Source organism: Neophocaena asiaeorientalis, unplaced genomic scaffold (assembly GCF_003031525.2).
Source record: "Neophocaena asiaeorientalis asiaeorientalis breed wild unplaced genomic scaffold, Neophocaena_asiaeorientalis_V1.1 scaffold357, whole genome shotgun sequence".
Taxonomy (NCBI): domain Eukaryota; kingdom Metazoa; phylum Chordata; class Mammalia; order Artiodactyla; family Phocoenidae; genus Neophocaena; species Neophocaena asiaeorientalis.
The window spans coordinates 1752741-1769563 of NW_020173270.1; the positions used below are offsets into that span (position 1 = coordinate 1752741).

Here is a 16823-nt window from a genome sequence, read left to right on the forward strand (position 1 = left end):
ATCCCTGCCCTAACTCAGCATTCTGACTGTCCCAGATGAAGTGCTGTCTACCCAGCAACCCCCCAGGAGGCCACCACAAGATCAAGAGCCCAGGTACCAGAGGGCAAAGGGAGTGGGACAGGGTGGGGCTGAGCTCTGGGAGGACGGTAAAAGGGGGTCCCTGAGAAGCACGTCTTGCTCATGAGCACCCAACTCCCCGGGGGCTCAGGAAGGAGAAGGGCCCCCAGCCACAGCAGTTGCCGCCCACGGACCTGAAGTCTCTGAAGCAGATCCGGAAGGCAGAGAAAGCTGAGCGGGAGTTCCGGAAGAAGTTCAAGGTGTGAACCCCAAGCAAAGCAAGAGTCCTGGGAGGGCTGTGCTCAGCCCCAGTTGACCAAAGCCCCACAAATTCCATCCTCAGAAAGAAGCCAGGCAGGGGTCCTCGGGGTGGCAGCATGACCAAAAGCTCTGATGTCTTCCTCCCCAGTTTGAGGGGGAGATTGTGATTCAGACAAGGATGATGATTGACCCCAACGCCAAGACCCGTCGCGGGGGTGGCAAGCACCTGGCGGTTCGGCGTGGGGAGATCCTGGAGGTGATCGAGTTCACCAGCACGGAGGAGATGCTGTGCCGGGACACCAAGGGCAAGTGTGAGTGAGCCCAGCAGGGGCAGCCCTGGGAAGACGCCAAACACCAGGGAGGGTGGAGAACTCACCCACCCCCGCTCTCTCCTCGCAGATGGCTACGTACCCAGAACAGCTCTACTGCCCCTGTGAGTGCTGGCCCTGATGGGGTGGGGGATTTAGGGGGGAAGGGTGGGGTGACCCTTACTGACCTTAACTGTGCTCTCAACCAGGGAAACAGAGGTGTATGACGACGTCGGTTCCTGGGGTATGTATGTGGATGCTCCGGGTGGACTGGAAGGGACTACAGTGTCTTGGGAGGGGGTAAGGTCCCATCCCACTCCACCAGGGGCTGCTGGCTACCTGCTTATGGGGCAAGGGTCACTGGAAGTCACCCCTCCTCGGCAGATCCTCTGGATAACCAACCATTCCCCGGGGGACGATAAGGCCTACAGGGATGGGGACCCAGGACAACCCACCAATCCACAGCCACCTCTTAACCGAAGGAGCCCTGGATCCCAGTTTGGCCGTCACAGAACTGCCCAGGCTCCTGTCTGACCACGGACACAGACCACATAAAGCCCCTCTTTTAAAGCAATTCCTGCTTCTTGTCTTGTTTTTCCCTCCTGATGGGCACCACACACTGGAGCCATGATCAGACACCTGGGGGAATCTGTGGGGTCACCCCCCTTCTCCAAGGTCGCACCCCTCAAGGATATAGGCCAGAAAGGAGAAAAGTAGGGCAGGTGAAGGTAGCAAGGGAGCTGGCACCTTGCTAGACTTAGAGGTGGGAGTCCCCGTGATGGTACCCCGTGTCAGCCACCAGCCAGAATGAAGACCCTCCACATCCAACGTGACAAGCAGCAGCTGCAGCTTCTCACAGGCTACACAGCCCAAGTGGACTTACGTATGAGATCACATCTTGGGGGGAATGTGACCCAGTTCTGATAAGAGTCCAGGTATCAAGTTCAGCCTAAACCTCTGACAGGACAAAATATGCTCAGAAACTCTCACCCTACTTGGTCTGTTTTAGCAAAGAAAAGCTGCTATGGACTGAACATTTGTGTCCTTGCTGCCAAAAACAATTCCTGCGTTGAAAACCTAACCCTCAACGTGATGGTACTAGGAGGTGGGGCCTTTGGGGAGGGGATCAGGTCGTGGCAGCAGAGCCCTCATGAATGGGATTCGTGCCCCTACAAAAGAGGTCTGAGAGTGTTCCCTGGCAGGCCAGTGGTTAGGACTCTGCACGCACTTTCACTGCTGAGGGCCCAGGTTCAACCCCTGGTGGGGGAACTAAGGTCCCACAAGCCGTGCGGCGCAGCCAAACAAATAAAGCTAAAAAATTATTTTTTTAAAAAATAAATAAAAGAGGTCTGAGAAAGTTCCCTGGCCCCTTCTGCCATGTGAGGTTACAGCTAGAAGGTGTCATCCACGGACTAGGACCGGGCCCTCACCAGGCACTGAATCTCCCAGCGCTTTGATCTTGGACTTCCCAGCCTCCAGAACTGTGAGAAACAAATGTTTGTTACAGCAGCCAGAGCAGACTGAGACAAAAGTCTAACTGGAAACGAGCCTGATGCAGCATCTGTGCCCTACAGAACTGCACCAGGGGAGACAGGATGGCTCCGACAGCCAAATGCACCATTAACCAGCCCTAGGGGATTGAGGTCCACTCAGGATTCCGTTTCCACGAAATTATTCTGAAGTGGCTGGGGCCAGTGGCCTCCCACCCCAAGGGTCCACAGCTCCAAGGGTAGAAAGGAGACTGAGCAGCTCTAGCTCCCCCAAACTCGGGCAGTTACCCCACAACACACACACAAAAGCAAGCAGCTTTCAGGAACTGGTATTTATTATCAAAGTCATATTCGATGTCAACAAGATGCCACAACTACAAAAAAAATTGCGCACATTGCAATCTCAATGCAAACAGTCAAATGGAATCCCAGTCATTAAAAAAGTAATTCAAATTACCCCAAAAAGCAACTGAATTTTTTAAACATCTTTATACATCCAGCCAACAAATTAAAATGGTTAACAAGAAAAAATACAAATTCAGAGGTCTGGTATCGATGTTTAAAAAAGGCAACTGCTTAAGCATTTCTATCGATTCGAACATCAATCTCTCGGCCACTCAGCTTCATCCCATTCATCATCCGGCAGGCTCTCTCAGCCACCTCTGGCGACTCAAACTTAACCACACCGCACCCCTTGGACTTCCCATTCTCCATCTTGATGTCGGCATACAGCACGTGGCCTGGGCACAGGGAGGGAAGAAGAGACCACAACTCATCAGGCAAACCAACTCATCAGGCAAACCCAGAGCACAGCCCTCAGTCTGGGCTCCACTGAGTCCAGATCACCTGTTGGATTTCGGCTGACAGAGTCAAAAGGGAGGGTGGCCCTCGCGCCTGGCGCATGAATGCTCAGAACACAGCGGCTGGAACCCAGCTACTATGGCCCTCAGCCACATTGCCATTCTTCTGCCAACGGGACAACAGTCTGACCCACCATGAGCATTCCTGGCGGCTTCAAATGCACACTTTTACTCTCAAGAGTTATAAAAAGACGCTGTGTGAAGCCAGCTTTATAGGCAAATTTTACAGAGGCTTCACTTATGTAATACACTGCTCCACCGCATTTACAAGGCCAATGCCAATACCGTGGACACTTCTGTACTGTCCAAATACAAGCTTTGTAATAACTGGCAAACAGGTTACAAATATTCATTCAAGCTCCGGTTAAGCATCCAGGTATGTGTCAAGCACCATGGAAACAATCTACAAGGGAAGAGCCACAGAAACACAGGGCCAAGAACACACAGTGTAACCGGTGCTGGCACTCACAATTCTAGGGCCATCAACTCTGCTTAAGAGGTCAACATCCTGGAGGGCTTCTCACGGGAAAGGTCTAAAACAGCTTAGGGTGACATTAAGTCATACAGGGGATCGTAGTTTGGGCTTTCTCTTGACAGCAGAGGGACACCTCTGGGCATCTGTGGCAGGGGGAAGTGATCCAATTTGACTTTTCAGAATATCCACTACAACTTGGGAACTAAGGAGTGGAAAGAGGACAAGAACAGGGCAAGAAGGCAGGCTATGGCTCAACAGTTGACCCGGGAGAAGAACCAGGAGAAGTAGCAATAGTGGTGAAATCTGAGTCACTGCAGCAAAAGGAAATGAGAAAACACTGAGGAAGCCTTGATCCAGGGAGCTACCCAGACCTCTGGCTTAGGGCTGGGGCTCCCAACTTGACACGGTTAAAAGAAAAGAGGTGGTAGGCGTGAGGGGCAGGGCCTCAACCGTAGACAACTTCTTTTTGGCCACAAAGTGACCCTTCCAGAATGGCTGCCTGGTGTGCCAGGAAACCTCTATCACAGACCCTTAGCTTCATCGCACACAAGCTACTGTGTGCCCAGAGCCTGTGAAACCTCACCCAAGGGACCTGCTGGGCGAGTGCTCTCTGAGGCGCAAACCAATAGTGCTATTGTGGAAAACAACCTTGTCTCAGATGTATTTATTTTATTTAGCTTTGTCACTTAGAAGCCATGTGACCTTGGGAACATGATTTGGCCTGACTCTGTAAAATGGGGTCAACACTACCTCCTTTCAAAAACTGGAAGGGGAAAAAAAGAGAAAAACAAAGATGAAATGAGAACACAGGTGAAAAAGTATCTGACACATAAAAGGAAACTCAACAACCTGCTTGAATATTTGCACAGGCAGAAAAATGGCAAGTCCCATCCATCCTCCAGAGTCACGGAAGGTGTCTGTGAAGACGAGGATGGAAGCCTCGCTGCATGACTCCAATGCAGCACCAACAAGGCACAACACAAGGAAGCACCTAGAAAGCCTCTCAAATACTTACCACATTCGTTGAACTTGTCTTTTAGCATCTTCCATGTAAAATCAAATGGGAGCTGAGGGAGAAACAGGAGACTGGTGAGTGACTCAACCAAATCCTAATGCACAAACATCAATTGTCTCAGAGTGCCTTTAAAACTTATCACACAGAGAAACTGGCTGACCTTCACAATGAGATGATCAGCAGACAACAAAGAGTCTGTCCGCGTGAGGTTCTAAACTAGCACACCAAGTTCATTCCCTCCTGTCTGCATCTGTCTGTGGGAGCACCATGCACAGAGCAGAACACACAGCAGCCCACAGAACCACTGAATAGTAGCTAAAGGTGGTCAATCTGGTAAAGATAATTCAGGTACAGCCGTTCCCCCCCACCCCCGAACTGTCGTGCCATGTCATTTAGCAGCTCATCAAGCTGAGAGTTCAAGAAACTCAAGTTCTTCAGATCACTGGCTTTTCCATCCAGTAGTCAGAGAAGCTTAGGATTTCACAAAACCCACTATTTCTGCTGCACGAGTATTCACGAGCTCTCACATTCCCTCCTCATTCTCCCAACACCAAACTTCGGGGAAAGTGGCAAAGGGCCCTTGCACGCTACTCAGCTCTCCCTCTGACTTCGACCTGTTACCACTCGGTCCTGCTGGCTTCCTGCCCCCTCCTCCCTTGTGCATACAACCCCTGAGAAGTTCCTGAAGAGCCACTTACATTTCTCACAAATATCTGGCAGGCCTTCCTGGCCACCCCAGGAGCATGGCCTCCGGCTCCACCAAAGGAACCTGCGAAGCTTCCTCCAAAGTTGCCACGCTCCATCTCGATGGCACGGTCAAAGCTGGCACCGCCACCACCACCCATGGCCAGGCCCATGCGCTCAATGCCAGCGCCCAGGGCCGGGCCCATGGCGGGACCCATGCGCTCCAGGCTGTTGGCGCCCATGCGCTCCAGGCCCATGCGCTCGAGACTGTTGGCGCCCATACGCTCCAGGCCCATGCGCTCCAGGTTGTTGGCGCCCATGCGCTCCAGGCCGGTGGCCATGCGATCCATCACAGGGCCCATGCGCTCCAGGCCTGCCCCCATGCCTGCGGGCACCATGCGCTCCATGCTCAGGCCCATGCGCTCGATGGCAGGGCCCATTCGCTCCACGCCAGAGCCCATGCGCTCGATGGTCTGGCCCACACGGTCAATGGGTGCGGCCATACGCTCCAGGCCAAAGCCCATGCCGGCACCCATGCGCTCCACACCAGAGCCGATGCGCTCCATGGTCTGGCCCATGCGCTCGATGCTGGAGGCCATGTGGTCGAGGCCCAGTGGGCCCATGCGCTCGATGCCGGAGCCCATGCGCTCGACTGAGCCCATGCGGTCCATGACCAGGCCCATGCGCTCAATCTCAGAGCCCACACGATCCATGCCGTGGCCCAGGCCTGCACCCATGCGCTCCATGCCGGCACCCCCAATGCGGTCAATGCCGGGGCCCATCCTCTCAATTCCAGGGACACTGCCTCCACCTCCACCTAAAACAGAGACATGAAATGTGTCAGGCATATGTCAGGTACTTGAGGATCTGTGTGCACACCATGCCAGGAGGGTTCCCTGGGTGCAGAGGCCTGGGCACTTCACAAGCTCAACCACGGTTCAGAAATTTTAAGTCCCACAATAAGTTATCATTAGATATCCTGCAAATGTTGACAACTGTTAAAGCTGGGTAGTGAGTACATCATTCTTCCTACTTCTGTGCCACAGTTAATTTCCATAATAAAATTTAAAGAGGGAAAAAACCCACCCCGAGAACTTTGATCAACAATGTTCTCCACATTACTTTGAAAGTGCTAATACTTGTGACAAGCTTTGTGAGCAACAGGCATCAACTCCTTGAGAACTCTGCAGTTTCCCCACCACCAGACATTGATAAAGGCTCTGGGGGGCGGCAGGCGCAAGGGACAGAAACCCCGCACTCAGATGGTCACCCGACATAATGGATTATAATGGGGACAATTAAAATTGCTCACATCCTCTATCCTCTCCCAACTTGTCCCTCTACAATGCCCTGCTGGTAACCAGTCTGGCTGCATTTCCTTAGCACCTCCACGGCATAAGTAAGTTATTACACAGCCATGTAATCAGGCAGAGATAAAGAAAACAAACACCAACACCAATACAGATCCTCATGTACAAACGAACACAGCCAGCCACTTCTAGGGAACCTTACTCTGTCACGGAAACCGCCAACCGACTTTGCCGTGTATAACTTTGCTAGCTTTGGAGGAAAAAAATCTGATGGCACTGCAGAGTAGATTTAGTAACAGGCCTGGGATCAGTCCCTCACTGTCATGGTTCAGCTGGACACATGCTGGCAGGTCAGCAGTGCACAGCCGACCCTGTGATGCTTACAATTCTGGAGAAGGAGGGTCTGGCTCCACCACCAAGGCCACTGGCCACCAAGTTTTTCCACATGCAGAGCCCGAGAGTCCCCCTCACTCAAGCTCCACGACCACCACCACCTGCCTCTGAAAAATGGGCAGCTGAGCCCTCAGCCAGCCCATTCCTGAATCAAGCAGCCCAGGCCAAGATGCAAATTCCAGAAGAGGAAATTCAGCCGTTTCTTTGATTCTCTAACTGACCAAAGCTGTGACCTTGCACGAGTCATGCCACTTCTCGGTGACTGTTTCCTTGGCTGAATAACAGTGCACCAAGTGGCAAAATATAAACACAATTTTAAGAATATTAAGCTTTCACAGCAGAAGTATCTCAGCAACTATAAAAAATGTTAAGAGACCTAGAGAGGGTGGGTAGCATACCCAGAAGTACCAAAAATGAGGGTGACACTCCAGATGCCAATAGCAGCAGAGAACTAGGAAGAAACGGTACCCACATGGAGTTCTAGAATCAGCCCACCACAGAAATAAATCCAGCAAGTGGAGTTACCAAGGAAATGCCAAGATGCTCAGAGCCATGAGGAAAAAAAAAAAAAAAAAATCAGACTGAATTAAAGTACATTTAGTTTTAGGTACCCCTTAAAAAAAAAGTGTATTAATGGGAGAATATATTCCAAAATATTTACAGCATTCATCGCAGGGCAGTGAGATTTCAGGTATTTACTTTCTTCATAATGTTCTGAATTTTTGTGAGTACACATGTACATAGGAAACATATGCTATGATTAGGTGGTGTACACTTTTATAATCAGGTGAAATATTTACTTTTAGCAATTTACAATTTTATAGTACTAGAAACAAGAAAGCCCCCAGATTACACGGACATTTTGACAATGGCTAACGTGTACGTAGCACATACGTAGGTCCTCTTTTATGCATTAACTCATTTACTCTACAGAACAACCCTATGAGGTAGGTACCATTATATCCCCATTTTACAGTACGAAAAACAGAGAAGTTCAGTAACTTGCCAAATGTCACACAGCTAGGAGGAGCCAGAGCTGGTTCCCCACCCCAGGCAGTCTATTTTAGAGCCCATGCTTTCACCACTACACTACTATCCCCGGTAACACAGGCCTATTCTAAAAATCAAAACATCAAAACTAAGCGTTTCCTACCTCCTCCCTGCTTTGCAATGATCTCTCCTCTCTTCAGTGCATTACTTAGGATTTCTAAGGAAATCAGGAAGAAAAAAAAATTAGCCAAATTCCTCTATGGTAATAGAAATTTATTACAGATTCCAGAGCAGGACTACTACTAATTAAAAAATAAAAAAGGAAAGGGGAAGGGGTTGAGAAATATACACACAGACAAGGTCATTTTACTGGAAAACTGTAAGGGTCCTTGATGATGGGTCATGATGCTAGAGTCCCATGTAGCTCCAGAGTCTGAGGCCCAGTTGGCAGGGCCTCTGGTACTGCACCCACGAGCTGAACTTGGAAGGTTAGAGCAAGAATGGGGCCAGTAGCACAGTTTTCTAAAGCTGGTCCAGACACTCAGTACTCACAGACTGAAGCGTGCACTCACCCACCCAGATCCAATCAGCACCTCACAGTTACCCTTCAACAAACTACTGCTGTAGCTACACTTAGAGCCCAACCCCAGAAAACCAGCAGCAACCGCATGCAGTGCTGGAAATATGACCTAATCAACGAGCCAGGCAAGGGAAGACTGCAGCAAACTGAGCCTACGAGCCCTGCCTGGAAGGAGCTAAATGTGATGGTAACCAAGTGACAGACAAAGCCTCAGGTAAACAAAACCCCAACACACTCAGCTTTCCAAAACAGCAATACTGCTGGCTTGCTTGCTGGCAGTTCATTCAAACCTCTATTAAGTTTGTCTAATGCTATCATTAGTGTTAGCTTTTAAGTTTCTTCTGGGTCTTTCATTATATAAAACGTGTACCCACCCCCTCTCTGGTCCTGAAGTGTGCTGAGCAACATGGACAACAGCCACAGAGCACATATCATATTTTGACCATGACCGTGAGAGATTAAACCCTAGCCCTGCAGCTGTTTCAAGTATTACAACTACCCGCTAAAGAAAGGGGGTGGGAAAGTACACCAAGAAAATAGACCTCCAGCCAGGAAGCAAGACCGGGGCTTATTCTTCCATGATGCCTGGGAGCCCACTCAGCATGCCCAGGCCTAGGTTCTAGTTCCTAAAACAGCACTTGGATCAAACCATTCCCTGGCAAAAGACTTCACAATCAGCCGACCACCGATTTGAAGAGAAAGGCCAAATTATTTTCATGGGTGTTCACAGGGCCCCCTGCTCTGACTTAAAACTTTATAATCTGTTCTGTTCTTCCCACCCCAAAAAGACTGACATCTCCAAGCCTCTGCACCTGATGCTGTCCGCCCTCTCTGTGGGCCAGTACCCCACTTCTACCTATGCTGAAGTCCAGCCCCTCCAGCGTGAACTGTATCTCCTGCATGGTCTTCTTACACCCCTGCCTGGATCCTGTGTTCTCTGAGCAAAACACTTCTATCAAGCATCTAGAGCAGTGCTTTTTCAAATCTTAACACAGAAAATGATGGCCTTTGTGTGGTGCTCACATAGCTGCCGAGAGCCCGGGAATCAACATCTCCACTGGCTCCCTCAACTAGGCCACTTCTACGTGCTGATCTCTGGTGCTGCCCCAAGCCACTCTGAGCACCGTCTCCTCAGCTACACCACATCCTTCAAAGTTAAGAATCACATATCTATCTATAGCCCTGGAGCACCAAGTACAGTTGTTTGCACAAAGAACTATTGCCTTGATAGGAAAGAAGGGATACTGAATAGGGAGAGCACTACAAAAGTAGCACACCAAAATGATCCAACTGTCAAGTAAATAATACAGAAAAAAAAAGATCAAGAACTGAATCTGAAAAAAAAAAAACAATCCAGGCAACTACTCTGAAAACCTGACTTAAAGATTTTACTTGGTACAAAGACCATTTCACTAACCTGAGTCTGATCATAAGTAGCAGGAGAACAAAAGCTCCTTGCTCTTGCCCATGGTCACTCTGGGAAGCCTCAGGACAAAGAGACCATGGTCTCAATCAGAAAGAAGGTGCCAAAGTAGCAGGAGATAGGCCTGCAGATGACCTTCCTATATTCAGGTCAGGACAGGACGTGTTTCCTGTTGCCACATGAAATAACCTCACCAGTCCACCTCTTGTGCCTCCACAGGATCTGGGACAAGGCTGACAAGCCTCACCACAGAGCTGAGGTGAGAGGACCCAGAGCAGCAAAGGACTGAAGGCTCAAGAGCAGCACAAAGTGCCTGTGGGAGGAAAGTCACGTGCCATTTTGTTCTTCTCACCACAGGTATCCATCCACAAATTAGTATTTGCAGCCAAATGACAATAAATTTTTAATACCCTACCATTTCAAGACACAAAAAACAAAGCCAGTCATGGCAACAAGAAACTTTTAACTGACCTAGTCACATACAGATTATGAACTCACCCCCAAATTCTAAAGCTCTGGAACAATCTAGAATAAAGCTACAGTCTATCAAGTAAGTACAGAAAAAGTAAATCTTCAGTACCAGCTACTTTTTTTTTCCTCTTTTTTTGTCCTTTTTTTTTTAAAGAAGAAAGCAAAGCTAGTTTTGATGCAAGAAAAAATCAATTATCCTAACCATGGTCAGGGGGACAAATGAAACAAAAGCCAACAGTCTACTCTGAGAGAAACAGTTCCTAATAATTCCTGGTTTCCATGAAGGAAACAAAGAAGATAGGATTCCTGGAGATAAATACAGCTCAGCTCATACAAACTAGACATAAAAAAGCTTAAAATCCTCACAGCTAGCCCAAGGTGTCCCATAAAGACAGGCTGAACACTCTTTGAGGTTATCACCTAGTAGCCGCCTATCTGCACAGGGTGAGAAGCTGATGAAGATGGGGGAGGGGGTGTTGGGGAGAGAGTTATCCATGCTGTAAATCTCCTTTGAGAGAAACAAACTTCAGAGCCCAGGAACAGACAATCTCCTTGTTCCAAACTAATTAAGAACCCGGCTGACAGATTCTCAGAAACGTCTAAACTCCAAACAGGGCAAGACATCCATGGAAAAGTAAAGAAGAAACTGCTTTGCAAACTAACCAAAACTACATTTAGACAGACCCAATACTCCAGGCCTTCCAACATTAGGAAACTTCCCTGTTCACCAAGATCTCTTTCAATTGCATCAGCAAGCACACCGTCATCCTTTGTTAACTGGAACACCAGAGGCCCCTGGACTAAGGAGACTCACACCCCCACTGAGCAGGGCCTTGAAGATCTCTACCGTGACTACAGAGCCACAACGTCATGTAAACACAGCAGTTTTTAACTCCACAGCAAGAAAACACCTTATACCAGTGTGAAAAAAGCAGCCATCTGAAAAGACTAAAGAAAAATGGTGCTGTTGATACCAATAAAAAAATTCAAGGACCAAAAGTTCGTATCTAGACCTAGAAAACATACAATTTTTTTTAAAGCCTAAGGAAAAATAGCTGACTTTGCCTAAGAACCTCCCGACATCAGGGTGAGCCTGCACCCCCGGGGGGTTGACCCCGCCCACATAGGGGCCCATGGGGCCTTCTTACCCATTCCTCTGCCAAGGGGCTCTCCAAAGCTTCGAGACATTCCCATTTCATTTCTGGCAAAGTCTCTCTCAAATCCTCCACCCATGCCACGCTCCATCTCTGTGGAAAAAAGTATTACCCTAGGCCTTTCCAAGAATACCATTATGTTTTAGACATTAAAAACAAAAAACTAGGGCTTCCCTGGTGGCGCAGTGGTTGAGAGTCCGCCTGCCAATGCAGGGGACGCGGGTTCGTGCCCCGGTCCGGGAAGATCCCACATGCCGCGGAGCGGCTGGGCCCGTGAGCCATGGCCGCTGAGCCTGCGCGTCCGGAGCCTGTGCTCCGCAACGGGAGAGGCCACAACAGTGAGAGGCCCGTGTACCACAAAAAAAAAAAAAAAAAAAAAAAAAAAAAACTATAAACACACAACAGCTACCAGCAAGTCAGCATGTTTTAGTTTTTCTATAGGAAACCATCGTTCATCCTTTATTCCTTAAAAAAGGAAGTCACCTCAAATGAATCCCTGAAAACAACCCACCTTTAGTCCATTAGGACTGATTTCCAGCTTACACACAGTCACACAATGGATACACCAAGCACCCAGTACTGCAGTAACTGGTGTGGGGAGGCTGCAGTGCATGAGGCGTCAAAGGTAGGCTGCAGGAGAGCCTGCCTATGTTACAGCAGCAGCAGGTACCACCTCTGGGGCACTTCCCACATGCCCTGCCCTGCCCAGGGCTTTATATGTGCTATTATTTCATGGAATCCTCACAACCAGACTGCACACCTACATACCCTCCATCACCACTGCCCCTTTACAAAGAAACTGAGGCTCAAATGACAGCATCTTGACCAAGGTCACATGCCTGGTAAGGAGTGAGGCAAAGGCTGGAACCTAACTCCAATGCAAAAACCCATGTTCCAATCACAAGCACAACCATGAGAACAGAGAAAGACGCCTGTGTGCAAACAACATGACTTCTCTACTGACAACTGGAGTGGTTTCATCTACACAATGGGGTTTGGTAACTTCATTATTTTTTTCTATGCTGATTGCAGCAGTATTTGTTGTTTTTCAGTGTCTTTTTTTTTTAACAAACATTAATTTACTTATTTATTTTTGGCTGTGTTGGGTCTTCGTTGCTGCGCATGGGCTTTCTCTAGTTGCGGCGAGTGGGCTCAGCAGTTGTGGCGCACGGGCTTAGTTGCTCCGCGGCATGTGAGATCTTCCCGGACCAGGGCTCGAACCCGTGTCCCCTGCACTGGCAGGCGGATTCTTAACCGCTGCGCCACCAGGGAAGTCCGAAGACCTTTGTTTTTAAAAGACATTGTGGGACTTCCCTGGTGGCACAGCGGTTAAGAATCCGCCTGCCAGTGCAGGGGACACGGGTTCGAGCCCTGGTCCGGGAAGATCTCACATGCCGCGGAGCAACTAAGCCCGTGCGCCACAACTGCTGAGCCTGCGCTCTAGAGCCCGCAAACCACCACTACTGAGCCCGCGAGCCACAACTACTGAAGTCTGCGCACCTAGAGCCCATGCTCTGCAATGAGAAGCCTGCGCACCGCAACGAAGAGCAGCCCCCGCCCGCCGCAACTAGAGAAAGCCCGTGCGCAGCAACGAAGATCCAACACAGCCAAAATTAAATAAATAAATTTATTTAAAAACAACAACAACAAGGTCTTAGCTTCTGTGGGGGAAAAGCCCCGCCACAGCTGTCACCTGTTTGAGAAACCCTTTCATGACTCCTGTCACTGGCTACTTCTTTCCTTGTATATTCATCTAAAGCAAGACTTAAAATGTGCATCACACTTTGTCTCCTTTCCATACCGAGAGGTCCCTGGAAAACCCAGTTAATTAATCTTGCTCCTTAGAAATATCAGGTATACATGTGCTACATAATGGACATCTTTTACTGCACAACTACAAAATATGCAGCTGGAGCCCCTATACTTTGAAAGAAGTAAATGAGTCTATTACAAACGTGGAAGCGGACTAGCATTATGAATTAGTAAGAAGATGCAGCAGATGACAGTGGTGGACTTTACATTCATAGCTTGAATCCACCCAACTGAATCCCATAGGTTGGTGGCATGCTATCTGCTGGAAATATATCTAACTTGTGCGAGCCTGTATATGCAGAACAGAAATCCCATTGTGGCACCGTAATGGATGGGGGCTCTGCTGCACTCCTTTAATCCTCACCGTAAGCCCGTGAAGAAGACACCCCCCCACACACATTAGGAAGTCACATGAAGGCAGTAATGTGTTGGCAAAGGCCTCAGAATTTATCTTCCCAACTGTCAACAGAGTGTAGAGTACAGGGAACCAACCCTGTACGAACTCCAATGTACTCCCCCACCGACAACAAAAAAGAGAGCAAGAGAGACAGAGAAAGAATTTTCATTGTCAAATATTGCATCAAACCAGTCATCATTTAATATGTGATGATCTTTCAATTAAAAATTTTTGTACCCGTTCTGTAAAGATTTGACCTCTACTCGTTGGTTGACTAGCCCTGAGATTCTGATTTCTAATCAGTCTATGTTGTCAGCACCTGTGACTATAATGCGATGCATCATGATAATCAACTAAACATTAAGTTAAATCTGAAACATCCTTATCAACTTTTTCCCAGTGATCAAAACCTTCCTAGGACACAGCACCCAAGGGCTCTAGGGCCAATTCCACCCAAATCTCAAAACAGCTCCAGGGCAAGGAAGGCCCTGTTCTCTGCTGTAGAGGATGGAGAAGGAGGACTCTTGAGTATCTATCTGTATCAGAGAGCAACTAATAAGCACACAGTGTAAGAACACATCTTCCACTGTGGCTCTTCAGGACAATCGGCACTCTGAACCTTGAATCACCAGGCTCAGAAGCGTGACTGCTGCATTCCATCTGCCAGATTACCAAAGACTTTGTCCCCGTGGCTCAGCACAGCTCCCACCCTCGTTTCCATCTACTTCTAAGTCGCATCACTAAATTCCTCAGAGCAGCAACCCAAATCTCCTTCCTAATGGCTCATCTGTTCCGAGCAAACACTTTATTAAGCCAGACCTCTCCAACTCTCACTTTTTATTAAAAACTCCATGCACACATGAGCTAAAGGCAAGCCTGAAAGCACACTGGAAACACAGACCTTTGTCCCTTCATTCCTCATTAATCGTAAGAACCTTCCTGAATCTTTTCATCATCATCTAGAACAAGGCACTCCATGAAGAAGGGCAGCTTATTCATCAGGAATGTCGCTCTTTGCAGTTTGACAGTTAATATCTATCCTAGTAAGGTTCCTGCTTGCTCTGTACCATCTTCACATGATATGTTACTACAGACCAGCAAAGAAACATTTAAACCCAAGTCCTTATGTGTATAACTGAGTCACTTTGCTGTACAGGAGAAATTAATGCAGCATTGTAAATCAACTATACTTCAATTTTAAAAGGTAGAAACAAAAAACAAAAGAAACCCCAAGTCCTTAGTAACTTCCCATTCCAGAAAAGTCTGTGTATAAAAGCAGCAGCATTCCCACAGGTGTGGGTCAGAGTCCACCCACACCCAGAGGATTTAGAAAGACAGACTTTCATAACAGCAAGTTTCTCCTGGCATTTTACAGCCCTGCTGGGGGGCGGGGGCGGGGCAGGGGGGTGACGCCTGAAGGCAATTCTAAAAGGCAGGATCTCTGTGTGATTAAGAGCCAAGCTCTGGAGCCAGACAGCCGGGGTCCATATCCCACCATTACTAGCCATCGGACCTTAGGCAAGTCACTGTGGGCCTCAGTTTCCAATGAAATGGGGATAACAGTACCTACACGTCATGCGGTTCTTGCGAGGACTAAATGAAATAACACAGTGTTACTACTGCAAGTGATATAATTATATTTCGGTTATTAAGTTGGGAGGGCTGGAAGATTTAAATAATAGTATGCCAAATTTTGCATTATATAAATGCTAAATTAAACAAATGCCTCTGCTCACAATATGGAGACATCAGAGCAGATGGTCAAGAACTCACCCAGTCCAGCACTCCAGGGGAGACAAGTGCTGGAGGCAACAGGAAAGCTTTAAAGTTTTATTGGACAATTATTGGGAAGATCTGAAACACAGAAAACCTCAAGAATTAAGTAACTAAGAGAAATAACACTTCCCTGCCACTAAGTCTAGCTTCTGGAATACAAACTATTTAAGGCAATTCAAAGATATCAGATTCAGTACAGAAGTGGAAGCGAGAAATCACTTATTAAAAATGGGTCTGCTGCCTAAAGGTCACCTGAGAGCCAACAGCCAACAAAGGTAGGTATAAGCAGGAAGGAAACACAAATCTTACCGTTTATTCTGCCCATGTTCATCCCAGATCCAAATCGACCCATGTTTTCCATACCACCACCAAAGGGTCCCTCCATGCCTGAAAGAGACATTCACATTTTAGCACCAGCCTAACAAGACTCAGACTGAACAAGCAAAGAAAAATGTTTTTACAAGTTTCACCTACGGCACTGTCTGCCAGAAACTCACCAAGTTTAAGGGCTTTGGGAGAAAAAAGGCTAGTGCCTTTACTTAAAAATCACTATCTTCAAAAGGCTGATCTGATCCAACCCCCTCAATGAAGAGACAAGCAAAGAAGGCCCAGAGAGATGGAGTCATTTGCCCAAGGTCACAGAGCTAGTTAGTGAGAAAGCCAGAACCAAAGGCCAAGACACCCACTAGAAGGATCAACAGGTAAAAGTTATTTCTAGACTCAAACTTTTTGGAAACCTAAGTGAGAATTTCATGCAGGGCCTGAGAGAAAGGAGTTTCAGCAAAGTTACCCTGTCAAGAAGGGCAGAGGGGTTTGGAACCATCCTCATAATTACATTTGAACTTCATTTTAAATTTCTTACCTCCCATTTTATTTATTCCAAATCCTATGCCTTCCATTCCCATTCCTTAAAAAGAAAAAGTCAATGCAAACTAAAATTATGTCAAAGCAGTAAAGTTTGAACTTAAAAAGCACAAGAAATTCCACACCAGCAAATGAGCAAAAATATCCCTGACTACAAATATATTTTAATTGTCAAGTGCAAAAAATGGGGTGGGGGCTCTTTCATTTCAACTGTCAAACTAGTACATTCCAGGAAAACTTTAAGCCTTTAACAAAATAATCACCATGTGACTCAAAATTTTATAGTGTCCACATAGTTTCATTAAATGCCCAAGGTAGACAGTTTTAAACATGAAATATAAATATCAGGTACAGACTAGGGAACAGAAGTAGATTTAAAACTCCCTTTTAAAGGTAAAACGCTCTAAATAAAAAGCAGTTCCTCAAAACGCTGAGGCTTCCCTCCCCGCCACCCGCAGCCTTTCCTCTGAGGTATCAGTTAGGGGATGTGGTGTTCAGACTGG

At 47.7% G+C, this 16823-nt stretch overlaps 2 protein-coding genes across 8 annotated transcripts in view; one reads left to right on the plus strand and one right to left on the minus strand.

Moving 5' to 3' along the window:
* PRAM1 (PML-RARA regulated adaptor molecule 1) overlaps positions 1-1200 on the plus strand; it is a 7573-nt gene extending 6373 nt beyond the window's left edge. The window contains exons 5-10 of the mRNA XM_024745893.1: positions 36-93; positions 209-317; positions 467-629; positions 718-751; positions 836-870; positions 1011-1200. Coding sequence (XP_024601661.1) covers positions 36-93; positions 209-317; positions 467-629; positions 718-751; positions 836-870; positions 1011-1048 — 437 coding nt within the window. The 3' untranslated portion in view covers positions 1049-1200. The remainder of the gene's footprint in view (positions 1-35; positions 94-208; positions 318-466; positions 630-717; positions 752-835; positions 871-1010) is intronic.
* A 1233-nt stretch (positions 1201-2433) lies between these two features.
* Positions 2434-16823, minus strand: part of HNRNPM (heterogeneous nuclear ribonucleoprotein M) — a 39237-nt gene continuing 24847 nt past the window's right edge. For 2 of the 7 annotated variants that reach the window (XM_024745710.1, XM_024745707.1), the window contains 5 exons: positions 16319-16363; positions 15766-15843; positions 5165-5967; positions 4467-4518; positions 2434-2856 (listed from right to left, as the gene is read on the minus strand). In XM_024745710.1, coding sequence (XP_024601478.1) covers positions 2693-2856; positions 4467-4518; positions 5165-5967; positions 15766-15843; positions 16319-16363 — 1142 coding nt within the window. In that variant the 3' untranslated portion in view covers positions 2434-2692. Of the gene's footprint in view, positions 2857-4466; positions 4519-5164; positions 5968-8006; positions 8061-15765; positions 15844-16318; positions 16364-16823 lie in introns of all 7 variants that reach the window. The other 5 variants (XM_024745705.1, XM_024745709.1, XM_024745711.1 and 2 more) reach the window with 5 other exon arrangements.